This window comes from Vulpes vulpes, chromosome 2 (assembly GCF_048418805.1).
Source record: "Vulpes vulpes isolate BD-2025 chromosome 2, VulVul3, whole genome shotgun sequence".
NCBI lineage: Eukaryota > Metazoa > Chordata > Mammalia > Carnivora > Canidae > Vulpes > Vulpes vulpes.
The window spans coordinates 50,776,351-50,802,285 of record NC_132781.1 but is presented as its reverse complement, the minus strand read 5'-3'; the positions used below and the strand labels follow the sequence as shown (position 1 = coordinate 50,802,285).

At 57.5% G+C, this 25,935-nt stretch overlaps 1 protein-coding gene across 4 annotated transcripts; it reads right to left on the bottom strand.

Moving 5' to 3' along the window:
• Positions 1-18,551: 18,551 nt before the first annotated feature.
• FCN2 (ficolin 2) lies at positions 18,552-25,580 on the bottom strand. 4 transcript variants are annotated; one of them, XM_025982089.2, is made up of 9 exons: positions 25,421-25,580; positions 23,782-23,895; positions 22,806-22,859; positions 22,373-22,408; positions 21,576-21,608; positions 21,067-21,194; positions 20,473-20,602; positions 19,554-19,688; positions 18,552-19,063 (listed from the first exon to the last, which is right to left on the bottom strand). In XM_025982089.2, exons 1-9 carry the CDS (start codon positions 25,509-25,511, stop codon positions 18,816-18,818), a joined length of 969 nt encoding a protein of 322 aa, XP_025837874.2. In that variant the 5' UTR covers positions 25,512-25,580; the 3' UTR covers positions 18,552-18,815. The 4 variants fall into 4 exon arrangements, with proteins under 4 accessions (XP_025837874.2, XP_072604345.1, XP_072604344.1 ...); XM_072748244.1 differs by having other exon boundaries at positions 22,806-22,866; positions 25,421-25,561; XM_072748243.1 differs by lacking the exon at positions 21,576-21,608.
• Between the last annotated feature and the right edge of the window lie 355 nt (positions 25,581-25,935).

The following is a 25,935-nucleotide window of genomic DNA, read 5'->3' as shown; positions in this document are numbered from 1 at the left end:
TGGGGGCCTTCCCCTGTGGGGGCCTTGAGCATTTCTGCCTTCATGACATACAAATGCTAAAAGTCATATTTTACAACTATGGAGGTCCAGAGACAAATATCATCTGGGGGCAAATCTTATTGTTTTCTTCTGATTTTAAAAGAAATCAAAAAACTTTTCATGCGTCCCTGAAAGTGTCACAGGCTGTGGACTCTGTGCGCCCAAGGCTTTGTGGACCAGTCCATGCTGGATGGCCACAGAGCTTCTGCAGAGCCCTGTCCACGCGAGGGAGTGCCACCCCTGATCCTGGGGTGCACTCAGGGGAGCCTCCAACACCCCCAGAAGAAGAGCCATGACCCAGCCCAGCAGCCAGGCATGAGGAAAGCTGTGGGGATTGGGCCAGTGGTGCCTCAGCTTCCAAGGGGCTCCTCTGTCCGGGTTTTGAAACAGTAGATCAGAATGGAAGATGAACCTGGACCCTGGAAGCTGAACCTGGACCCAGGCCTGGTGGCCAGGCAGGGAGGGTGGCTGCTGAGAGCTGGGGGCAGGGATGCAGGGGGAAGGGCCACTGGCGCCCCTCTGTGCGGACGTCCACATGTGGCTGCTGGTACCCGGGCCTCAAGGGCAGGCCGGCAGCACTTCCAGGGTACCTCTGATGGTGCTTCTCCGGTGAGCAGGGCACAGCCCACCCGCCGCACAGCATAAACCAGCTGTAAAGACTTCTCCAGTTTCCAGAAACAAGTAATGCTCGGCTAGCTCGCCCCTGCCAGGCTCCGAGAGGTCAGCTCTGTTGTGCCCAAGATCGTGAATCCGAGAAACCACCAAGGAGCCGACACCGATGCAATCACACGAGGGTTTATTTACAAGCTCGAGCCTGGGTCCAAGTATACCCGATGCAGCGGAGCAGGGACTTGGACCCCGAGACTAAGAGGCTTAACAACTTTATAGGGGCCAGTGGCCAACGGGATCCCAGAAAGTTGCATAGTCATGCTGGTCCGCTGAGCCGGATTTCCGATTAGGGTGTGTCCTGGTCTCTGACTAGGGCAGGGCATGCCATTTATTGAGAATTTCCCCTTTCCCGATGTTCTGTAGGGGCACCACTTACATAAATCAGGGGTCAGTGAATGCCTGAGCTGGTTTCAGGACTGTATTCCCTTCTGCTGGTTTATTCTGTACCCTGGAGCAGGTGCCACACTTTTAAATAGATACGTCTTTATAATTATTGTTGCTATTGGGTAGAACAAGCCATCTTTCTTTGTTCCTGCTCCAGAACATCTTAGTTATTGGCCTCCTGTCTTTTCTACAGATTTTAAATTCACCTTGTCACTTCATTTCACAGTAAAATGGGCACTTACCTGGCAATGCAGTGACTCTATACATCAATTAGGAGGTAACTAACATTTTATAATGTCGGGTGTTCTAATCTAAGAACATAAACTCTTCTTTCCATTACTTTGATGTTCCATAGGGTCTCTCAGCTCATATTTGATAGCTTGAGACACAGAGAATTCACACATATTTTGTTGGCATTCTTCACAGTTACTTAACTTCAGTGTGGCTATTGCTGCAAATTTTTTTACAATTTCATTCTATATTGCTTTGTGATAATTTTGAGAATTATAACTTATTTTTGATAAATCAATTCGTTCTAAAATTTTAATTTTTAGTTTCTCTTAAATTTCTCGTATGCTAAATTGTATCTTCTGAAAAGAATATCAGCTTCATGTCTGCCTTCTCAATCCTTTTACATTTCATTCCTTTTCCTGCCTTACTGTCCTGACAGTGACGTCCAGTAAAGTACTGACTAGAGTGGTGATTATAAGCACCCTTGCTTGTCCTCGATCTTTGACAGTCCTTTTCAGTTTGCACCATGAATCAAATTGTCATTTTGGTATCTGTTGTGTTTGGGGATCTGTTTCTACAGTCTGTTGCTTTGGTTTATTCTTATAGCTGCCTTTTACCCTCATGAATTTTGCTATCTTGTACTGTGTTCTAACAGTTCATTTGAAACAATATATATATTTACTGAAGTATTGTAGGTCCTGGGATAATGTTATTCTCCTTCAGAGGACATTTTTGGTGGTTTCAGCTGGAAGCCCAAGGGCACTAGCAATCTCATTGAGACCTTACGAGAATTCAGGACTTGAGACTTTCCTGGGAAACACACAGGTGTCTCAGAGCAGGTTTTGGTCCCAGTGAGGGCTGGCCATTGAGGATTCATCCTCATGAGTAGAGAGCAGCCCTCTGGATCTCAACCCCCAATTCATTTTCTGGACCCCACCTTTGACCTTTAGCATGACAAAATTGGCAGATCACCGGCCAGCTTCACTGTTATCTTTTAGGAATTGGCAAAAAGAGGCTCTGAGTGCTCATTTCCCCTCTCCAGATTTCTGTTGCTCCCAAGAGCATCACCAGATGCTTTATGATAATTATTGGTATCATTGTGGTTTTCCTTTGTGACTACCTTTGTTGTGCCTTCAAGCACATCTCTTTTTAACATTTTGCCTGTTTACCCTTACTAGGGTAATGCTCCCAAATACCCAGAGTGCCATTTCCAAAAGTCAAATGACTTCTATTGATCCAAATTTAAGATTTTTGAATTTAACAGAAGCTTGCATCCTTTGGCCCTCATACCCTTAAGAATGTTAAATTGATATCTGAATGTATTGTTGACATCTTGCGTAAAATAACCCTATTGGCAATGCAAAGAAAGAGGAAGGACTCTGGTGTCTGGGGGATGCTGGTGGTTAGGGTTGAGGAAGGTAGACCTGTTGTCTCCCTCTCTATCCTGACTCATGTCAGATGAGTGCTCCTGAATTGAGTTCTCTTCCAGCAGACCAAGTTACATCACTGAAATCCAGACCTATGCCTGCAGAGACAGGCTGCCTGGTCAGGGAGGCTGAAAGGTGCCTTGGGCCATGCAACCTGCACTTTTCTCTGTCTTAATAGGCTGAAGCCCCTGCACAAAAACATGAAAAGTATAGTCTATTGCGATACACATAGAGATGGATCCAAGGTCCTATGTGCCCCTTGACAACCCACTCCTTTCGTGAACTCTCTGGTCTGGCCACCCCTCACTTCTGTGATCAGAACATAGACCACACACCCTGGCCCAGGAAAATCTCAAACTATGGGAGAGTGTGCCCTCTGCTCTTCCCTCTTGGTGCCAACACTCACTTTAGTGACCGTTTCTACACATCTCCAGAACCTCTTCTCAGAATTCCCACAGCATGCTCAGGCTGAGCAGGATTCACAGCACAAGATATGGAGTACGACCCCAGGGATTGGCAGGGACGAGACATACCCTCACCTTCAAATGTAATGAACAGCCCCAGGGATTCTCAGTGCATTAGATGAACTTGACACGAAGGTCTGACCTAGCTCTGTGATTTCAATCACCCCACCTGTGAAATTCAAACAGTAATATCTGCCTAATGGGATGGGCATAAGTAGCACTTGGTACAGAATAAGTGCTTAGATTTCTTTTCTCTGCCTCCACTTCAAGTGCCCAGTGACAGGCTCAAACCCTGAATATTCTGGAAATCAGATAAGGGAGGGTGATATTTTCAGCCAACTTTTCCTCGTACCCCAGTCAGGGCATCAGAATATTATTTGGGTATAGCTGGGAACAGACAAGGGATTTGGGGGCTGGGCTTTCCTTAGCCACACACAGAGCAGACTCTTTCCAGCAGGTGGGTCATGGGAACTTCCCCAGTGGGCAACAGGATGACCTCGCTAGGAGAAGGGAGCCTGATTCAGCAGGGAGCTTGGTGGGGCCCACCTAGAAGGAAACACTCTTTGCATCACCTGATACCTCCCGGGGGTGCAAGCAAAGAGCCAATAGGAAGTGAGCATCCCCCTGGGAGTTGAGAAACTGTGGGCCCAGACTGGGACTAGTTTCTGTGCCCTGTAAGAGCTGGGAGCCTCTTCGACGTAGAAGAACAGAGGACATGGAGCTAGGTGGAATCACCAGGGCCCTGGGGCCCACAGGTCAGCTCCTTCTGTGCCTGCGAACGAGACCAGCTGCCCAGGCTCTGGACACCTGTCCAGGTGAGGTGGACTTGAAGCTGGTAACTCTGCACTTACCACCATGTAGAGGGTCCATGGTTATGCCCTCCACATGCATTTTCCAAGGGTGCCCAACACTTGACTTCATCCTCAGATGAGGACACCGACCAGGGCCCCAGGGGGGAGGGCTGGACAAGGTTGTAATACGTGCTCACTCTCAGGCCCGGGACGGGCCCCAGGAGCCTCGCCTCTGGGTCTCCACTCTATCACCAAGAGGCAGAAAGTGCCCTTTGCACTGTCTTCCTGTGGGCATGCAGAGAGTGTCCCTCAAATTCTCTAATCCAGGGGTTCTCACGCTGATGTGGGAACTGTTCTTGCACATCCCTGCTGTCACCTCAGACTGTCTGGTTCAGCAGATTCAGAGATAAAGGGAGCAGAGTCTCACTCCAGATCCTAAGCAGCTGGATGGAGCCGTGCCTCAGGAGAACAGCCTTTCCAAAGGGAGGGCAAACTACGGAGGAGGCACGAATAGCACCTTCCAGCCTGTGGCAGAGACACTCCAGGTTGTGGCGGCTCCCTGCCCCCGGCCCCCGCAGGACCCTGTGCTGTCAGGCACCCCCGAGACACCCCCAGGCCTCCGACCTGGATGTTTTGGCTTCAGGATCCACACGATCAAATGCCACCAAGTAAATCAACCTCTGCTCCCAAATCCGAGGACCCTTGCTCTGTGTCCTGGGAGCAAACACATCCCTCTCCAGGGGACCCACAAGGACCCCTGGTGGCTCAGGAATTCTCTGAGCACCTGCCCAAGGGCTGGGGGTGAAATTTCAACATTGACCCCAAATCCCCGAGTTTCCTAGAAATATTTAGGGTTATTAGTAATTGAAAGTCCCCAGTGTTCATGCAGCTCTTTCTAAATGCCACGGATCCTGCTCAGATGGAAACATTTGCAGCATCAAAGGAATCCTCCCCCACAGCCCTCTTCCCATCCTCCTGGAGCCCAGAGGACAGACGCCCAGGGGGGCGGAGGGATGTGCCCGAGGACACACAGCACTGAGGAGCTGGGCTCCCCTTGGGCAGGGAGGACTCCAAGGCCATCTCCTCCTGCCTGACCAGCACCCAGGGACGGGCAATAGGGGGACAGAGCACGTCTACAGCAGAGGCGGGGGAACCCAGGTCCAGGCTGACCGTCCAGTGGTGTGCAGCGGTCAGCCCAGGCTCGGGGTCCCCTCGCAGGGCAGCCTGTCCGCAGGATCTGCTGGGGCCTCGGGCCCAGGTGGGGCGCACCCACCGACACTTGGTGTCTCTCTGCAGAGGCGAAGATGCTAGATCTGGAGGGTTCTGGCAAGCTCACCATCCTCCGAGGCTGCCCGGGGCTGCCAGGGGCCGTGGGGTCCAAGGGAGACGCAGGCGTCGATGGAGCGAGAGGTAGCACCCCGGGCTCGGGGTGGGGTGACCCAGAGCCTGCTCTTCTCCAGGTAGAGCCCGGGGTGGCCATGCCCCCTGCACTTGCAGGTGGGGGCGTGGGTCTTGCCCTGCACACAGTGGGGTCAGAGCCACGCGGCTCTGCTGTGGGTGGAGTCGGATCCTCAGGGGAGGGGCTCACAATGGCCCGACCTCCCCGGCATCTGTGGAGGCAGTGCCCACCGGCTCACCCTGCACAGAACCCACTGCAGGAGAGGCCGGCTGTGTCCCGTGGGGACCGGTGGGACAGGATCTCCTGGGATGTGCCCCGTGTTCCAGGCTCTGACTAGACCATAGGGCTCCGTGGGGGTAGCTGAACCGGGGCCCTGTACATAGGTCAGCGGAGCCAGGGGTCAGCAGTGGACTGGGGCCGGGGCTGCAGGTGACTATCTGGTCTCCACTTGGGCTTGGGCTTCTCCCAGGGGCTGCTCGGTGTACCCTAGGGCGGCTCTATCCACCCTGGGGCAGCTCCGTCCACCCTGGAGCAACTCTGTCCATCCAGGGGCAGCTGGGTCCATCCCAGGGCAGCCCCATCCACCCCAGGGCAGCTCTGTCCACCCCGGGGGCAGCGTTCTGAGGATAAGTAGTGCTGGGTGGACCTTACTACTTGGGGCAAAGAGCTCACATGGAATCGTTGGGCTGCACCTTTGTCCACAATGCCCATGTCCTTGGAGTTTGCAGGAGCACCTGGTCCCCCTGGAGACCCTGGGAAGGCCAGACCACCAGGACCCAAACAAAGGTAGCAACATGATAAAGCGCATGAACCCCTGTGTGAGACCCTGGGTCTGTTCATAGAGAGATGAGAGAGGAGCACAGACAGAGGATGGGGTGATGGGGAAAGAGAGACGGGGAGGGACAGAGCAGCAGAGTGACAGGGAGGGACAGGTCATAGGTCCATTTCCAAGGAGCCTGGAGATCGTGTATGATCTGAGTCCTGGGTTGGGGGTCCTGGGTCCCCAGCGGCCTCTCCTTCTGGGGGGCAGGATCCCAGGCCTCGGGGTCCTCTGCCCTCCTTGGAGACCCTGACATTAGAAACCTTGGGGAGCCAGCTGGTCCTGACTGTCTCACTGTCTACAGGTTTTCCAGTGAAGGACCGACAGCTCCGTGAACTTCTGCAATTGGGCCTCCTGCAAGCAGGGCTCCGGCAGTCAGCTGGGGGAATTCTGGCTGGGGAATGAGAACATCCACACACTGACCACCCAGGGTAGGGCCCGTCACCCCCTGCCCTGACCTCAGCCTGGGCCCTGGATCGAGGCCCTTGTCCCTCGTCCTGCGGGTGCTGCACTCTGACAGCGGGAGGCACTGGTTCTGCACCAGCCTGTGCATGGGGGCTCTTAGAACCTATGAACGTTACAGTCAGAAGCATCAGGGATATTGGAGTGAACATGGCTCTGGTCTCAAGTGTCTGGAACCCAGAGCAACTAGTGACCCTGAGGCAGTTGGGATTCAGGTTAGCGGGTCTCCCACTCCTGCCTGGTGGTCTTTCATGGAAACAGAATTTAGGCCTGTGTAGACCCCTGCCTTGCCTCCAGGTCAGGCATGGGGAAGTTGCCCATGGGCCCCTGCACCCTGAGAGATGGGTTTTCACCTCTGTCCTTAATATATGTTCATGGCTGGTCCCAAAAGTAACTGCAAAATTGCAGATCCTTTTCCCCTTAGCACCGGGGCAGCCTCTAAGGGATCCCCTCATGGGCCTCAAATTTTGCAGAAAAAACTACAATTACAGCTTCTCAAGCTGGTGTGCTAGTGTTTGCAGGAGAATTTATACTTTAAAAATAGTCGGGTTTCATTCCATCTAGTGGACACCAATCTCAAAATTCCAGGCATGGCTTACAGACTAGCTGGGAAGATTCTTAGAACAGGACATATCCGGGAGGTTCTCACATTCAACATTCCCACTCGAAGGCTCCTGGATGCCAAGCCCACACATTCCTTAAGCATTTACCCAAACACGGCACTTCCTGTGCCTGGCAGCAGGAGGTTTTGGGGACCTGACAACTTTGTGCAACAGGAACCAGCAAGCTCCGTGTGGACCTCATGGACTTCGAGGGCAAGTACACACCATTCAAGGTCGCGAGCAGGCCAAGAAGTACAGGCTGGTCCTGGGAGCCTTCGTTGAGGGCAGTGCAGGTAAGGGTCCACCTGGGGCTGAGGATGGACCTGCTTCACATCCTGGCTGTGTGTGCCCTCAGTGACCCTGGGCTGGGGCTTCCCTTCCCCCATCCCAGCTTCTCCTGTGATACCTGCATCTCAGTGAGCATGGGGACCAGTGACAGAGTCAGCTCTGCTCCTAGGGCTGTGTGGGGCCTCAGGTCCCAACTCTCATCCCCATGGCACATGGACCAAAATCCTGACCTCACCCCTGTTCTCAGAGCCCGGTTTCAGAGCTATGCTCCAGGGCACACAAGCCCCATTGGGCATTCTTCCCTGAAAGGACTCCCTGGGGGTATGAGCAGGGGAGGCACTTCCTGCAGAGCTGGGGGTTCTAGTGGGCACTAAGAACCACAAGCAATAGGAGCCCGTGTGACTGAGGAACCCGGAGTGACACATGCATGTGGAGGGAGACCAGGAAGAGGGCCTTGGAGCGTGTGCACCCTGGACTCACGTGGCCTCACTTGGGATGCCAAGGAAAGCACAGGGCAGGGCCCCTTGGGCCCATTTTGTAGGTGGTACAGGGAGGCTGGAAGGGGAGAGGCTGCAGATCCAGAAGTGAGCTTCCCGCTTAGGGCTGACGACAGAGCAGGGCAGCCCCAACAGGGGACGACGGCCAGAGGAGAGACACAGGCAGGCGGAGAGGACCGTCCTGACAGTCGTCAGGGTCCTGGGGAAGTGGGAGGGGGGACAATGCACCATGGGAGGCAGGTCGTGTGCCTCCTGCTCCCTCTCTCTCTCCAAGGCCTGGACGGGAGCTCAGCCAACACACCTCCACAGTGAGGGGGATGCTAACCAGATGAGGGAGGCAGGGCTCTTCCCAGCACCCCCACCCACCCTCCCTCCCCGAGCAGGTGATTCTCTGCCATCCCACAAGGACCGCTTCTTCTCCACCACAGACCAGGACAGTGACCTGAGATCTTCAGCCTGTGGAGCCCTGGATGTCTGCTGTCCAACCTGGATGGTCTCTACCTGGGGGGGTCCCCACAAGAGCTCTGAGAATGGCATCAACTGGAAGTCAGACAGGCTAGGGTTAGAGCTACGGGGTGTCAGAGGTGAATGGCGGGGCCATGAGGAACCCACCAGCACAGCGACGCCCCCTGTCCCTTGTCACCCCTCACCTCCCAGCCCTGCAAACCCAGCATCTCAAAGCCCCTTCCCTTCCCACCAACAGTGGGCCCAACATGTATGCCCACAGCCGACCCCAGAAGCAAGAGGATGTTTTTAAGAGTTTGCTTTCCAACAGACTTGATTTTGGGGGGCGGGGTGTCTGGTTTCTTAAAATCAGTCCATGAGAGCATTTGCCCAGCTATGGTTCAACAGATGCTCCTGAGCTCACTCGGTCGGGGTAGGGAGTGCCCACTTGGCAGATGCAAGCCCTGTGTCCAGAGACGGCAAAGGGTCTTCCCCCTGGTGAGCAGCACCTAGCCTCAGGAACCCCATGAACTGACCCGGGGAGCCCCCTCCCTTACCCTAGGTCTCCGGCAGCCCCTCCCTCTGCAGCATCTTTGCACAGCCTTGAACGTCCCTTTGAACCTAGGAAACTCTCTTTAAAAAGGAAGAAACGTTAAATAGGCATGTTTCTGCTTCCACCGGTGCAGAGTGGGTGCTGCAGGCCACCGCACCCCGTGAACTGCTGGTCCACCCCGAGAGGTGGGGCCACACCCAGGCACCTGCGGCCCAGGGGTGGGCCAGGCTGAGCAAGCCCCACACGAGGCTATGGAGCAGTGTCCCCTCCTCTGACCTGTGATAGCTTCTTAACTGGGGTTTTACAAGCACCAGACACAAAGGAATGGGTTGATCAATCGGCCACACTGAAACCAAGAGCTCCTGTTTATCAAAGAGCACCTCCGGAGACCAGAAGGGAAACCACGGAGGGGGAGGCTCGCTCTGTCACACGGATGTGTGGCTTTCTCTGCCACCACCGCGGCTCATTACCAAAACCACAGTGGCTTCAGAGTGACAGAAATGCCGTCCCCATGTTCAACATCCCCCCACCAGGTCTCGCTGGGCAGAAGCAAGTGACCATCAGGGCCATGTTCCTTCTGGGGCCTGTTTCACCACCTTTTCCAGCATCTAGAGGTCACTGTCATTCCTTGACTTGAGGCTCCTTCCGCTGACATCACAGCCAGAGACGTCCCCTGTCTGACCCCTCTCCCGATGCTGCTTCTCCCTCTGAGCACAGCCAGGAAGGCCTTTCTGCCTGGAAGGACAAGAGATCAGGTGGGTCCCCTGCACAATCCAGGGCCGGCCCCCATCATTGGGTCCTTAACTAGCACCATCTGCCAAGTCCCTTTGGCCATGTCAGGTGACACAGTCCACCCTTTCTGGGGACTGGGGTGGGGAACCGTCGGCAGGTGGCATATGATTCTGCTATGGCCAACTATTGAGAGAAAAACCACTGTCTCGTATCCAGAATACTTGAAGAGCTCCAACGGATCAATCTAGAATGTGTAACGGCTCAGTCCAAAGTGGGTAAGAGATCTGAACAGATGCATCACAAAAGATGGTACCCACGGGATGAATATATTTTTGTAGAAGTTCTGGATTTTATCAGTTCTTGGGGAAACACACATCGTAACCAAAAGGAGGTACTATGAACACACTCGTGGGCCAGCCAGAAGTGGGCCAGTGATGCTGTGCTCTAGGGGGATTCTCACACGCTGCTAGAAGCGCCCAGAACCAGGTAGACCCATCTGGGGTTATCGGCATTAACTCTGCGAACTGAAGACACACATCCCGGTGACCTGGCAATTCTGCTCCCCTCGAGCCCGGGGGTGGCATGAGCAGCGGTACGCACTGGGGAGCACAGCCACACACGCAGAAGCACACGCGTATGCCTAGGGACAGCTGCCAGAGAAGCGCCAGGAGGGTGTGCAGGGGGGGACCCCCCTGGCCCTCATGGAGTTGTTCCCAACAGTAAGGATGGCCCCATGGTAGCCGGGGATGCATGCCTCAGTGGTAAACAGACACAAGGAGACAGCGATTGCTTTGGGGGGGGCAGGGCGGGTGGTGCCTGGGAGGGACACAGGTGGCCCACGTGGTGTAGGTGGTGCTTCCTGGCACGTCCCGTTTCTTCTCCTGGGTGTCGACTGTGCGCTAGCTACACGGAGATCAAAATACGTGGGCAACACTTTTCACGGTTTGTGTGTACGTAGTACGTTCCCAGTTTAAAGCTATCTTTAAAAAAGCACACTCCCAGAATCCAGGAACATGGGCGACTTGCATGTCTGTCTTTCCCTCCCCTCGGGGGTCATTGACCCAGGGCAGTCCCTGCAGCCCACTCGCGGACCCAAGCCATCCACCAGGTCCTCGCCAGTCTCCTGGGAAAGCCAACTCATCAGGCTCATTGGGACGGTCTCTCATTCCAGAGTAGGTAAGCATCCTAGGAACCTGGGACGACTTGCATTAAGTGTAGAAATCGTGAATACAGTAAGTCATAGGATTATGACTTACTGAGTTAAGGTATCTGGACAGGCTTGAGATTTCAGTCTTACATTTAAAGAATTTTCCCTGGGACGCCTGGGTGGTTCAGTGGTTGAGCATCTGCCTTGGGCTCAGGGTGTGATCTCAAGGTCCTCAGACTGAGTCCCACATTGGGGTCCCCACAAGGAACCTGCTTCTCCCTCTGCCTATGTCTCTGCCTCTCTGTGGGCCTCTCATGAATAAATAAATAAAATAGTAAAAAATAAAATAAAGCATTTGCCCTGTTATAGAGAGAGCCTCCCAAATCCCGTCTCCCAGATGGGTAATTAACTAATGGACTCGGTCCTGCAACATCGCAAGGAAATCTTAGTGCGTGTCTACACGGCATTAGAATACGTGAGAGACCTGGGGGTCACTGCATTTCTAAGTGAAATTAGTCGGGTTTCTAGAAATTAATTAGCACGAGGATGATCCTGTGCATTAGACTACTGAACTGCCCAAGAGGGGATTTGAATCTCTTCTTGCACATTATTATTGCGATCTGAAGTGTTGAGGTAGTTAATGAATTAAACCTGTAGTCCTCCAAAGGCCCCAGAAAAGCTGACTATTAAGATTTGCAGGTCTTATGAATAGAAAAGCAAGCTCTGCAGACCAAATGGAAAAGATCGGGGAAGAGCTGCGTTTTCGGTTGTTTTATCACGTGGCTTTCAGAAACCACGCATTGATTTTAAAAGGCAAAAGAAAAGTTTTCTAAGCACAAATTGGCACATTTTAGTGCTGGTTGGATCTGCTCCATGTGGGCGTTTGGGGGATGAAACGAGTACAAGAACTGCGGGGGTGCCCAGGTCATCGAGGCTCCCAGGGGGGCAGGGTCATCACCCTGAGCACCTGTCTTCTGCTCTCTGGCCCCCATCTGTAGCCACGGGTATTTTCATTGCTTGCCCCCACCAGCCTGTCAGCGTACGTCCTTGTCCTACTCCCCCAGTGCTGACCCTTGAGCACCTCTTACAGCCAAGGGAAGTGGTCCTTTTATGGCTTCACCGGTGCAGACCTTCTTCCCAAGCCCATAACCACATCCCCTCCTACCTTTTGTCATCACTGCTGCGACCCTGCTTCACCCACCTGCCGGAGCCCCGCGGACACGGACGCTGGTGCCATGGCGCCGTACCCTCTGCCTCGCGCTGCCTGTCTGCACCCTTGCCCTGTGGGGCCTGATCTTATTCCTTCTCCCTTTCTGTGTGTTTTTTTTAAATCTTTTTCTTTTTTTGGATGCAGGTCCACTGGTGATAAATTAGGTCCACTTTAGTTTCCTGAAAACATTTTCGTCCTGCCTCCCTTTCAAAGAACCTCTTACTTGGTGGTGGAATTCTAGATGGGCAGTTTTTCTCAGCCCCTGAAAGTGTGCATCCAGTGATCCTAGATGCTGCGATTTCTGCACAGTCTTAGGGCTGCCCCTCTGAAGGTGGATGACCCTCTTCCTCGGGTTGTTTATGAGGGTTTCCTCTCTGCCCCTTGCCCCCAGCTGTGCTGTGACGCGTGCACGAGGCCTGCTCCTGCACCATCTGCTCCCCCTGCTTCAAATGCTCCACTTACACGTGCAGGTGATGTTCTTACTACGTGCCCATGGCTCCTGGCTGTTTTCCGCATTCTCACCTGCCCTCCACCCTGGCTTCAGTCCACATATTCTTGACCGAGCTCTCTCCTGGGCACTGGGGAAGCCCCCCACCCCTGCTCAGCCCCCCAGCCTTTGTCAGGCAGCCCTGGAAAGACCTACTCTGTCCCCACGACCTCAGGTTCTGGTGGGTGTTCCACCTGTGGTCACCTCCATTGCCTCGGAGAATCTATGGACTTTGTCTCACTCTAGTAATGAGTTCACTATGAAGTCCAGTCCCTGTTTTCTCATGCATTTGTGGGAACAGGAGTGTGTGCCTGCAGCCGTGCCTTCTGACGGCAGCTATTCCCCTTGGTCACCCTGTTTAAGTGGCCACCCTGTATTCATCTGAGGGGACAGTCATCCTCCTATTGGCAGGGGCTTACATATATCTGTGACTTAGCATGGGATGTGTCTATGCCACGGTCAGCCCGCACCTGTGAAGTTTTCTCTAGAAAGAAGCCCCCTAGTGAGCCTGCTGATTCAAAGCATTTAAACTTTTCTTTATGCAAGTGACCCTAGTGACCCGACATGGGAAACGCCAAGATCACCACAGCGCCTCGGTTCAAGGCGTGCTCACCGTCGGGCAGACCTGGTCCCAGCTCAGCATTCTTAGCGCTTGCATCTACTTGTGTCTGGGCTCGCTCTCACCTCCTGCTCTGAGGACTCGCTGGTGGGCGGAGGCAGGCGGGCAGACGCTCACTGGGCCTGTCCTCTGTGGGCCACCTGCCATGGCGCATGGGCTTCCCCACGTGGCTCGCCATCAGAGGCAGCAGGAGGCCGTCCACAAACCCAGACCCTCGTGCCCGCTGAGATCTTGGTCTCGCGGGTCTGGGATGAGCCCCCGACTCTGTATTTTTAAGGCCCTCCCAGGTGGTTCTGAGGGACTCTCAGGTTTGGGAACCATTGTGCACCATTTGATGATTGGAGGGCAAGCGACTGGAAGCCCCTCACCCTGTGGTGGGCACAGTAAGGCTTATATGGGAGGGGATGGTGGAGCCAGATGGTGGGCACAGTAAGGCTTATATGGGAGGGGATGGTGGAGCCAGATGGGACAGCCGGCCTGAGCACAAATGTGTCTCAACCATCGCGAGGACGCAGCCCGGAGACAGGTGCTACAGGACCGGCGGACATTAGGCGCCACACCCGTGCCGCTCCCGATGCCTAAGCTTCTCAGACTCGGGCCTCCCATGGAGGCGAGCAGGCCAGGGCCTCGTGCGAGCCTGTCACTCGCTGTTGGCTAGGGTTATTTTGTTCCTTCTACTCTGGATGTGTGTGCATTCTGCCCTTGACCCCAAGGTCCTGGCCAGCAGCCCAGGGCCGGCCCTTTCTGGGGGCTTTGAAAGTCCACTTGCCCCCCAGGGCTGAGCTCTGCAGGGAGCAGGGCCAGCTCCATGGGGGGAGGCGCTCTACTGCTCCGGGCCGCACCGGGCAGGCTGCCCAACACGGCAGCGGCCTCTCACCTGCAGGTCTTTGGGGCAAGACCACATGGCCGTCTGTCCGGGGCTGGGGAGCCACCAATTCTTGCTCTGTATGGAAACACGAACCAGATCAGCTGCCCCTTATTTTCCGATCCCAAGATTTGACGGTTTACTGTTCAACCCTGGTTGCAATTGAGAACGCTGCTCCGGTGGTGGAAGGCGCAGGACTCTAGGAGGGCCGTATTCGCTGCTTTGGGACAGATGGACATTTCCAGATGGCTCCTGCCTCTCCCGCCTTCCTGACTGGGACGGCTGCCATGTAACGGGGTGGGTGGAGGGGGGGGGTGCTCCTAGCCTTCTGTGCAGCTCCAGGAATCAGATAATTGACCGCCCCCTCCCCATATGGCTGATCAGTCACCGGGACAACAACGAAACGGAGCAGCTCGCGTGTGGCTGGGGAAACGGGAAGGGGCACATGTGGGCTCCACACCCAGGGCACATTTTAGGATGAGGGTGCATTCCTGTCTCTCCTCCCCACATCCATCCATCCGTCCATCCCTACCCAGGCCACCTCTGTCGAGGTTAAGTGACCACCAGCTCCTTAGCCTTCGATGTCAGAGCTGGAAGACAAGACAGACTTGTTTCGGTCCCAGGTCCAGGTCAGGCACCCCTGGGGGCCAGTCAGTGCTGGGGCAAGTAGGGACCTGGCCCCCCTCCCACCCTGCTGGCTGGCTTCTCCGTGTTCTCTCCCCGACACGCTCCTCACGCTGCCTCTATCGTCATGGGGATACCTGCTCTGGGCTCACAGGCTTGAGGACAGAGGTGATGGTCAAGGCTGAGCCGCTCTGTCCCCAGCCCATTCCACGGGTTTTTTCCGTTGGGGGCTTTAAAAAAAATCCCATCTTTCACCTTTTGGGGTCTAGAAATGTTCTGCACTTTCCAGCTTGAATTCCTGGGCTGCTCTTCCCATTTTATCCTGCTCGTCAATAGCTGCGTGCTCCCCCCCAGGCTGTTTCCTCCCATGAGGCCCATTCGGCTAAAGAACAGTAAAGACGCAGGACCACGATGGAGGGTTTGGTTCACAAAGGCTTCCCTCGCTCGGAGTGGCTGAGACCGCGCACCGTCCAGGGTCATTGGGGACAGGCAGCCGTGGGGGTCCCTGCGCGAGGCCGCCCGTGTGCTGACCGAAGGGGGGGTGCACACATGGCCAACGAGGGCCCCCGGGTTCTGCCCCCCGAGACTGCGGCCGAGCCAGGCCAGCCCGACGCAAGGTCTGCACATGCTCTGCTGGGGTGCAGTGAGGACAGAGGGAGGGAAGCCTGACCCCGCGAGGACGGTTTGCTCGAGGCTGCCATGCTGCTGGAAACTGTGTCATCCCTGGCTGGGCCGGGGGCATGCTCTCGTACCCCAGAGATGGCTTTGCACCCGCAGACCTTCCATCGGGTGAGGGCCAGGGGCGTGCGGCCTGGCATTGTCCTTCACCCCACTCGGTGAGCAGAGCCCTCCCAGGGAAGCTAGGGGAAGGTGGGGATCAGCCCCAGGAATCCTGAAGCCTTCTCTATCCCTTGGCTTTGGGAAGGGGTCTGGGTTCAGGTTTATTTATTTGCTGCTAATGATCCAGGAAGTTTTATTGTTTATTTAATTTTTTTAAAGATTTTATTAACTTATGAGAGAGAGAGCGTGAGCAGGGAGAGGGGCAGAGAGCAAAGCAGACTCTTGGCTGGGCAGTCTCCTAGGACCCTGGATCATGACCTGAGCCCAGATGTGTCACCTACCGAGTCTCCCAGGTGCTGCCAATGGTTCAGTGGTTTTAATCAGCCACTGCCCTGTCCTCAGGGTGGCCACCATCCTGCTTTGTCTTGGGCTGTGCTTTCCCAGCAGAGCGAGTGCTCAGTGCTAACACTGCCAGCCCCTGTGAGCCAGGACAGGCCGGTCTCCCACTCTTTGATTGGAGGCCACTGGGAGAGGACAGAGGCCCGGGGGGGCCGGGGGGCAGAGAGGCACCTCTGAGCCCCAGGAGCCCAGGGCAGCAGCTGTTTTCCTAGTGTGAAGCCGCGTGTGTCACCCACTGCCCTTCTCCCCAGCTGTCTGAAATTTCTCAGTGTGGCTGCGACCTCCATGCCCCCATTCCCAGGCAATGCTCCCTCCCCAGTTCCTTTGAAGTGCAACACTCAGGACCTAAGGCACGGGTGTGGCCTGAGCTGTGTAGACAAGACTGTGGCATCTCCTCCTCAATGCTAGACATCATGCCCCCATTCATGCAGCCTAAGACATCACCCCCTTTCTGCTGAGCAGTATCGAGCTCCACCCAGACCTGCCTGAGCCTAAAACCCACCAGATGACCCCTTCCAAGTCCTATTCTTGTAAACGCTCTAAGGCATTTCGGATCCTTGGAAAAATTCGTGAACCTGGGTGAGAGAAAGGAGGGACCAGAATAAGAGGGTTTTATTTGGGGGTGGGGTGCTAGGGTGAGAGCACAATGCTGGTTTGGGGCCCCTCGCAGCCACCAGACGTCCACTTTATTCTAGGAGGGGGATGGGACACAGCGAGGGAGGAGCAGGTTCTCCCTCCGACTGCAGAGACCACAGGCAGTGGGGTTCTGCTATGCCCCTCAACAGCGCCCCCGGCAAGTGCGGGCAGCCAGCCATGCAGGCAGAGAAGGTGCCACCCTTCAACCCCGGGTCATGCACAGCGGAGCCCCGACACCCCCAGCAGAACAGCCATGACTCAGCCCAGCAGCCGGAGGGGTGGGGGGTCACGAGGGAAACAGGTAGAGCCGCCACCGAGGGACCAGGGGCTCCTCCACCTGGATTGGAATGGCAGAGGGGAAACTGAGGCTGGACCCTAGCTGGGCAGCCAGGCCAGGAAGGGCGGCTCCTGGCAGCTGGGAGCAGGGGTGCAGGGAAAAGGGGAAATTGGTTATTCCATGAGGTCACTTAGCATGAGCCCCTCCTGCTTCCAAATAGCTTGGACTGAATTTTTATACAGACTTTCTAAAATCTTACCAAGTCCTGAAAGCAAGAGAGAGTTTATAAATGAAGTCGAGCAAAGCATCACGTTAAATAGTCATAAAAATTATTTTTTTCTTGCTTCTTAGCCTGTCTCTCCATTAAACAGATTTCTAGAACAAAACGTAGGAAGAATTCCTGCCTTGTCAGTCTGAATGAGTGTCTGGGCTCAAGGGTCTTTATTTTTGCCTTCCGCATGAGGGACCCAGCACTCAAGAGGTTAAGTGTTTTCTCAAGATTTCATTGTTTCTTGGAAATCCTGGCTTCCTGAAGGAAGAGCACTCCCAGGACGACCCGTTTCCAGGGCTGCAAGATCAAGACAAGGTCAAGGTCCAGGGCTGGGAGCTCGGCTGTGCGGGGACACGTTGCTCAGTACCCAGGGCTCAGGCAGGATGCGGCCCTCCCTCCCCGGTTCAGGGCTGAGGATGGGGTCCTGCACTGGGTCCTCTCAGAGCAGGGGCAGGGAGGCAGCAGCAACCCCCCACCAAGAAAGGAGAGAAAACCACGTAGGCTTTGCCAGAGGGATCCACACACGCCACACATGCCGCACACGCCAAATACTCCAACTTCTGTATGGTTCACACCCAGCGAAGCCCCCCGACCCCCGAAGGGACCCTTGGGGGCAAGAAGGTGGGCTCCCCCCTGGGCCCTCCCAGATTCTCTGCAAAGTAGACGACAAGGCCCCCCGTGGTCACTTGGGGTTAGGGGGACCCAAACGGCAGCATAAGGGTCAAGCACCAGCCAATGCGGGGACCCGCTACCCAGGCTGAGGATGGGGTCCCCTCAGGGCATGTGGGTGGCCGAGGGGAACACGGGTGGGCAGGCTGCTCAGCAGACAGAGGCTCCCATGCTGAGGACACTGCTATCCCTCAGATGGCCTGGCTGGCTCCCAGGACGCCTGTCACTGCCCCGCGCGCCTGCTGGCCAGGTGTGGGGTGACCTGGCCCGGCCCTCAGGGCAAAGGCCCCCACAGGGAGCTCAGAGCAGCCACACGTCCCGCCTGGCCCCCTGAAGTCTCAATCATGGTCAGGGACCCATGGGCCTAGGGTCACCCTTTGCAGGGTGTCTGGGGCAGTCCCGAGTGAACCCTGCGGGAACCTGGAGGCCAGGGTGGTATGGCTCAGTGGGCAGAGCTGGGGTCTGGGACAAGATGGGTCACTTCTGAGCCCAGGTCAGCAGACACTTTCTGCAAGGGCTGACCTGGAAAGATTTTAAGACCTGGGGTCATGGTTACAGGGTCTCCGTCTCCTCCCCTCAGCTCTGTCTGCAGCTTAACATCTGTGGGACAGCAGACTGTGGCCACAGAGGATGCCGACCCAGGGGGCCCAGCCACAGACCCTGCTCTCCACTCCTGACCAAGACCCCAGGGACTCCTCCCTCAGCCAGTAGGGCCCCTCCAGGTCAGGTCCCAGGGGGTGCAACCAAAGGAACAGAGGCAGCATGGTCGGTGGCCAGGGCTGTGCAGGCAGTGGTGGCACCCACGAGCGCCCCACAAGGAAGCAAACGTCTTTATTGAGAAAACGCATGGCCGGCGGGACGTGGTGGGTCCCTGCTCTCACCCCCGGGGATGGGAGGCAGGGCTGTAGTGCAGGAGATGGAACAGAGAAACAGGGCTCCGCAGGGAGCAGGGTGGGGACCCCATGCTCCCTCCCCTGACAGCGCCCGCACCGCCTCCCTGAGGCCACGGTGTGCATGGAGCGCCCCACGCTAGGCCGGCCGCAGCTTCATCTCCGACACCTTGTAGCTGTAGTTGTAGCCTCTCCCAGACTTCCAGTTGATGCCGTTGGCAAAGCTGTCGTGGGGCCCCCCGAGGTAGAGACCATTGAGGTTCGACAGATGGCACTTAGAGTACCACCAGCCCCCCTTGTACCGCTCTGCACAGTTTTCCGTAGTTGAGTCGTTGTCCTGGTCTTTGGTGGAGAAGGGCTGGGTGTTGTGGTATGACAGGGAGTCGCCTGCACGGGGGAGAGTGGGGGCGAGGTCTGGGCAGGTCGGCCCCATCCAGGTGTGCATGTCATGCACTGCACAACTCTAGGGGGTGCCAGGGGACGCTTGCTCTCTAGTACAGTGGCCTTGGCACGTACCCTCATTCCGTCTGTCCCTGCCAGCTGGCAAGCGTCCTTCCTCGGAGGGAGGCCACTCACTGCCCTGGGACAGTTGGTGCATCACCAGGGAGCTCCAAGCATCACATAGTGGGAACGTGGGTGCCACAGGAAACCACCACATTACTGCCCTTTCCCTGGTTGTGTCGCTGATGTCGTACAGAACAAACAGTCCCCCCACCCCACCACTGGACTTGTTACTGGACATGACATGTTTTTGTGGGTACCAGGTGACAGGTACCTCACAGATGGAAAAAGGACCATGTCGGGCGACCACTACCCCATCCATGTGGTGCAGAGGTAGAAGGGGAAGCAGGGCCCCGAGCCCCGGGTGGACCCTCACCTGCGCTGCCCTCCACGAAGGCCCCCAGGACCAGCTTGTACTTCTCAGCCTCACTCGCCACCTTGAACGATGTGTACTTGGCAAACTGGCGGTTGCCCTCGAAGTCCATGAGGTCCACACGGAGCTCACTGGTTCCTGGAGCAGAGGGGCTGTCAGGTCCCAGCCGACATCTGGGACCCCTCATCTCAGCCCCAGGAGGTGGGAATGCAGGAAAGTGTGCAGGGACTGCGTGGACTCGGCATCCCAGGGAGGTCTCCACACGTTCAGATACAAAGTCCTTGGTTATACGAGGGGCCATGAAGACCCACATCCCACACATCCTCCTACGGCACCTCATCCCCTCCTCGTTTCTGTCTGAGGGAACAGGACACTGTTCTACCTCAATGAAGCACATTTTCCTGGCAGGGTGTGACATCACAGCCCCGGGCTGTGGGCCACTTAGGGTTCCTGCACGGGGGACAGTCTGGCACACACTGGAGCAGCAGGATGGCCAAGGGGATCATGCAGGGAGGACAGATGGACCCCTGGTGGCCTCCTCAGGACAGCGGCAAGTGGTCACAGCGGGCAGAGGAGCCCGAGTGTCAGGACATGCTCTCACCCAGACCCGCGCAGGTCAGGGACAGAGGACCTGGAGGAGGGACGGTCTGTCTTCCCCAAGCAGGCACTGCAGGGTCCCCAGAAGCCTCTGGGCCCTCCTGTCCCAGGACCTGAGACTCCAGTGGTGCCCTGGATGCATGAAACCTCCCCGGGGCCCTGACGTGTTCCCCCCGGATGTTGGGCACAGAGGCAGAGCCCCCATGCGCAGGCTGGTGCAGAACCAGTGCCTCCCGCTGTCAGAGTGCAGCCCCTGCAGGATGAGGGACAAGGGCCTCAATCCAGGGCCCAGGCTGAGGTCAGGACGTGGAGTGTCAGGCCCTACCCTGGGCGGTCAGGGCATGGATGTTCTCATTCCCCAGCCAGAACTCCCCCAGCTGACTGCCGAAGCCCTGCTTGTAGGAGGCCCAGTCGCGGAAGAAGTCCACGGAGCCGTCGGTCCTTCGCTGGAAAACCTGTGGACAGCGAGAGGGTCAGGGCCCCGGGCCCTGTTAAGGTCACGGCTCAAGGGGAGGCCTCCCAGCTCAGGGGGCATCCTGGTGGAGCAGCAGACACGGCCACGGGGCCTCATTTCAGGTCCCGCAGAGGATCTGAGGACAGAGCCCGCAAGGGAGGAGGGGGACACAGAGGAACTGAGAGGGTGGGCAACAAGCCCAAAGCCACACAGCTGGGGGTGTGGGCTCCCTTGGGCCTCGCCCCAAAGTCTGGACTCCCCCCCATAAGGGTTTTCCCCCCCACGAGCTGTCTGGTCTTCCCTGCCCTAGACCAGAGGCTCAGTCAGCCTGAGGGTGGTGGTGGATAGTGTGACAAAGGCCACAGGACAGTGTCCTCCCTCTGGCAGACATGGGCTCTGGGGGACCCACAGGCAGATCCCCCTCCTGAGCTCCCCCCGAGTGGTTCCCTGGGACCCCGCACTCACGGTCCAGCCCCCACTGTCCGTGTCCATGTCACACAGCACAGTCAGGGGCCGGCAGTCGGGCAGGTAGATGGTGTGCCAGCCGCTCAGAAAGGTCCCCCTGGTCAGCAGCTCCCTGCAGGTCCGAGGTGCTGGGGATGCACCCAGGGCTGCCGTCAGGCAGGAAGCCCTGGCTGGGGGCATGGGGCACATCGGCCCCGGGCGCAGAGGGACCTGGGCCTGGATGGGGAGCAAGCCCCAGGCTGCCCAGCCAGGTCTCCCTGGCAGTCCTGTCCCCCCAGGGCCACCCAGCCCAGTCCAGGGCCCTTGGCCTGCAGGGGACGTTGTAGCTTCTGGACAACATCACCGGGGGCTGCTGCCCACTGCCGAGCCACCCAGGGAGGGACCTGTGGCTGGAGTGTGGGGTCCTTGGGTTCTGGAACCCGAGCAAGGGGGGGGGGCATCTGGTGGAGCCTTCCGTGGGGGTAGCAGCGTCAGCTCAAGAGTGGGGGAGCAGTGGCACGGTCGGTCACCTGTGTCGCAGGACTGAGGTGACCCGGGCTCTCCTGTGGGCAGGAGAGGACATGCACATCAGGGCCTGGAAACAGAAGCCCTGGCCCCTGCAGCCCCAGGAATACAGGGGAAGCAGAATGGGGGTCTGCCCAGGGCGGGAGGGCTGTGAGCCTGTCGGTCCCGGGGACGGATCTGCAAGGCCCTGCAGTGTCCAGCCCGACCTCCCGGCCCAGGAGCAGACGGTCTCTCTGGGTGCTGGGTGCCCACCGGGTGGGCCATGTGCCTGGGGCCCCCGGGTCTTCAGTGGGGTAGGAATGGACTTTTCACTTCCACCCACTGTCCCTCAGACTCAGAGCCTCTGCTCGGGGAGACATCTGGGGGCAACAGGCTTTCAGGTCTGTGCCCCAATCCTGTGCTTTTTCTTGGTGCTCAGAGCACGCGACTAGGTCTCAGGGTTTGGGAGTTTGTCTCTCACATGTTGTTTGATAAACAACGTTTCATAAGTGAGCATAAATAGGAGCATAAACAGGAGGGAGCATAAATAGGGAAAGTGGGGGAAGGTCTGCACTCAGCAGTAATGACATCTGGCTGTCACTAGGGTCCCGGGTGGGGGGAATGCGGGGCTGTGACCCTCACAGACAGGACGGCACCCTGAGCCCTGGCCCAGACCCTGGGCACTTCCCTGCCATTTCCCTGAAGAGACAGGAACTTGGGTCTGAAACCCATCCCCCCGAGATGCTGCCAGGCTGACTGTGGCCTTGGGAGCCCCGCGTGGCCAGAGCCTGTGGACGCGTCCCTGGACCTGGCCCAGGCTCACCTTTCTGCCCCTGCACGCCTCTCTCTCCTTGGTTTCCTGGAGAAGATACAGGAGGAAGGACCCCCAACACAGAAGGTATGGTCAGTGCAGGCCTGCCCCAGGGCCTGGACGTCCCCATTGCTCTGTTGGCTCCCCAAGATTTCTAATGTCAGAGTCTCCAAGGAGGGCAGGGGACCCCGAGGCCTGGGATCCTGCCCCTCCAAAGGAGAGGTCACTGGAGACCCAGGACCCCCAACCCAGGACTCAGGTCATACACGATCTCCAGGCTCCTTGGAAATGGACCTATGACCTATCCCTCCCCGTCACTCTGCCACTGTGTCCCTCCCTGTCTCTCTCTCCCAAACTCCCCGTCCTCTGTCTGTGCTCCTCTCTCATCTTCTATGAATAGACCAGGGTCCCGCACAGGGGTCCTCACTCTTTATCATGTTGTTACCTTTGGGTCCCGGTGGTCCGGCCTTCCCAGGGACTCCAGCGGGACCAGGTGCTCCTGCAAACTCCAAGGACATGGGCATCGTGGACAAAGGTGCAGCCCAACGATTCCATGTGAGCTCTTTGCCCCAAGTAGTAAGGTCCACCCAGAACTACTTATCCTCAGAACGCTGCCCCCGGGGTGGACAGAGCTGCCCTGGGGTGGATGGGGCTGCCCTGGGATGGTCCCAGCTGCCACTGGATGGACAGAGTTGCCCCAGGGTGGACGGAGCTGCCCCAGGGTGGATGGAGCTGCCCCTGGGGTGGACCCAGCTGCCCCGGGGTGGATGGAGCTGCCCCTTGGGTGGACCCAGCTGCCCCGGGGTAAACGGAGCTGCCCAGGGGTGGATGGAGCTGCCCTGGGGTGGACACAGCTGCCCCTGGGGTAGACCCAGCTGCCCCTGGGTGGACAGAGTGGTTCCAGGGTGGACGGAGCTGCCCCAGGGTGGACAGAGCTGCCCTAGGGTACACGGAGCAGCCCCTGGGAGAAGCCCAAGCCCAAGTGGAGACCAGATAGTCACCTGCAGCCCCGGCCTCAGGGCCACCACTGACCCCTGGCTCCGCTGACCTGTGTGCAGGGCCCCAGCCCAGCTACCCCCACGGAGCCCTATGGTCTAGTCAGCGCCTGGAACACGGGGCACATCCCAGGAGATCCTGTCCCACCGGTCCCCACGGGACACAGCCGGCCTCTCCTGCAGTGGGTTCCGTGCAGGGTGAGCCGGTGGGCACTGCCTCCCCAGATGCCATGGAGGTCGGGCCATTGTGAGCCCCTCCCCTGAGGATCCGACTCCACCCACAGCAGAGCCCCGTGGCTCCGACCCCACTGTGTGCAGGGCAAGACCCATGCCCCCACCTGCAAGTGCAGGGGGCATGGCCACCCCGGGCTCTACCTGGAGAAGAGCAGGCTCTGGGTCACCCCACCCCGAGCCTGGGGTGCCTACCTCTCGCTCCATCGACGCCTGCGTCTCCCTTGGACCCCACGGCCCCTGGCAGCCCCGGGCAGCCTCGGAGGATGGTGAGCTTGCCAGAACCCTCCAGATCTAGCATCTTCGCCTCTGCAGAGAGACACCAAGTGTCGGTGGGTGCGCCCCACCTGGGCCCGAGGCCCCAGCAGATCCTGCGGACAGGCTGCCCTGCGAGGGGACCCCGAGCCTGGGCTGACCGCTGCACACCACTGGACGGTCAGCCTGGACCTGGGTTCCCCCGCCTCTGCTGTAGATGTGCTCTGTCCCCCGACTGCCCGTCCATGGGTGCTGGTCAGGCGGGAGGAGATGGCCTTGGAGTCCTCCCTGCCCAAGGGGAGCCCAGCTCCTCAGTGCTGTGTGTCCTCGGGCACATCCCTCCGCCCCCCTGGGCGTCTGTCCTCTGGGCTCCAGGAGGATGGGAAGAGGGCTGTGGGGGAGGATTCCTTAGATGCTGCAAATGTTTCCATCTGAGCAGGATCCGTGGCATTTAGAAAGAGCTGCATGAACACTGGGGACTTTCAATTACTAATAACCCTAAATATTTCTAGGAAACTCGGGGATTTGGGGTCAATGTTGAAATTTCACCCCCAGCCCTTGGGCAGGTGCTCAGAGAATTCCTGAGCCGCCAGGGGTCCTTGTGGGTCCCCTGGAGAGGGATGTGTTTGCTCCCAGGACACAGAGCAAGGGTCCTCGGATTTGGGAGCAGAGGTTGATTTACTTGGTGGCATTTGATCGTGTGGATCCCGAAGCCAAAACATCTGGGTCAGAGGCCTGGGGGTGTCTCGGGGATGCCTGACAGCACAGGGTCCTGCGGGGGTCGGGGGCAGGGAGTCGCCACAACCTGGAGTGCTGTTCTGTCCTCCTCTCACTGCTCAGAACACGGTAGGCTTCATTTTAAACTTTGCTTCATTTTTTCTCATTCATAAAGAAGAGTTGTCAATTTTAGACAAATTAGGAAACACAATGTGTTTAGGGGAATAAATTTACTGTCCCGTGATCTTCCAGTGAAGGATCCTGGTGTTTCCCATCTTGAGGGTTCCAGGCCTTTCTTGGCTACTCCGGGTAAATCCCACTCCCCGTCCCGCCGACCCAGGTGAGTCTGGCACCAGCTGTGGCACTTGGACTCTTGGAAACACACCTGTTCTGTCCCTCCTGGTCCAGGACCTCCGGGGGGCGCAGGGCAGGGGAAACAGCTCCTGAGCCCAGGTCAGGGAAAGGCAGGCAGGAGGCTGCTCTGCCTCCCCCCTCAGAGGCACAGCGGGGCACCCCTGCCCCAGAGCCTGACGGTCCTTCGGCATTGGGTGTGAGGTCCCCAGGACCCTGTGATTGCCTGCCTTGCACGTATCACCCCCCTGCACATGGACCCTGAGCCCCGGAGGAGAAGGATTCCTCCGCAGGGTCCCCTGCTGACAGCGCGGGCCAGGGTCTGGGCCCATCACCTCGGGGTTGGACTTGCCCACCATCCTCTTCTGGGAATAGACACTTAAAATGCGCCATCCCAAGGAGTAATGAAGAGTTTTCACGGAGGGCTGAGCACAGGCCTGGCTTGCACGTGCAGGCTGCCAGCTTCCAGACCTGATCAAGGTTGAGCCTGCTCACCTGGTGTCTGACTCACCTGGACAGGTGTCCTCAGTCGAGGCCACAGTGCACAGGAGGGCAGTGACGACCAGGACGGCAGGTCCTGCAGCAAGTCTGCCCCGCTGCATGGCTCTGGTGTGTGCAGCTGCGGGAGCTCCTGGCTCTCTGAGGCCGTGGCCTCCCCCTCTTAACCCCTGCCTTTATTTCTCTTCCACGGGGGGCCACTTCCTTCCGAGGCTTGTGGCGCCAGCTAGAGTGACACAGCCCCACGCCCTGATAGCAAGCATCCTGTGTGATGGGCCTCCCTTCCCCTTATAGGGACACACTTCCCAGGAGAAGACCCCAAGGCCCTGTGTGGAGAAGGCCCAGCCTGCCTGTCTCTAAGGAACACTTGGGGCCCCTCCTCATTCTCTGGCTCTGCGAGATAATAATCCGAGGCCTTCCCTGGTTGGCAAGGTTTGGAGAGCTGCTCACTGGCCTACAGCAGGCTTCACGTCTCTGGCTGGTAGAAGGGCAGGGGAGGGCAGAGTGTCTGTAGGAGTCACTGGCCAG

Coding starts and splice junctions, on each gene's coding strand:
- FCN2 (XM_025982089.2), bottom strand. CDS start 25,511: ATGCAGCGGGGCAGACTTGCTGCAGGACCTGCCGTCCTGGTCGTCACT. Junction 23,896..25,420: donor GACTGAGGACACCTGTCCAG/GTGAGTCAGACA, acceptor GTCTCTCTGCAG/AGGCGAAGATGCTAGATCTG. Junction 22,860..23,781: donor AGGCGTCGATGGAGCGAGAG/GTAGGCACCCCA, acceptor TGGAGTTTGCAG/GAGCACCTGGTCCCGCTGGA.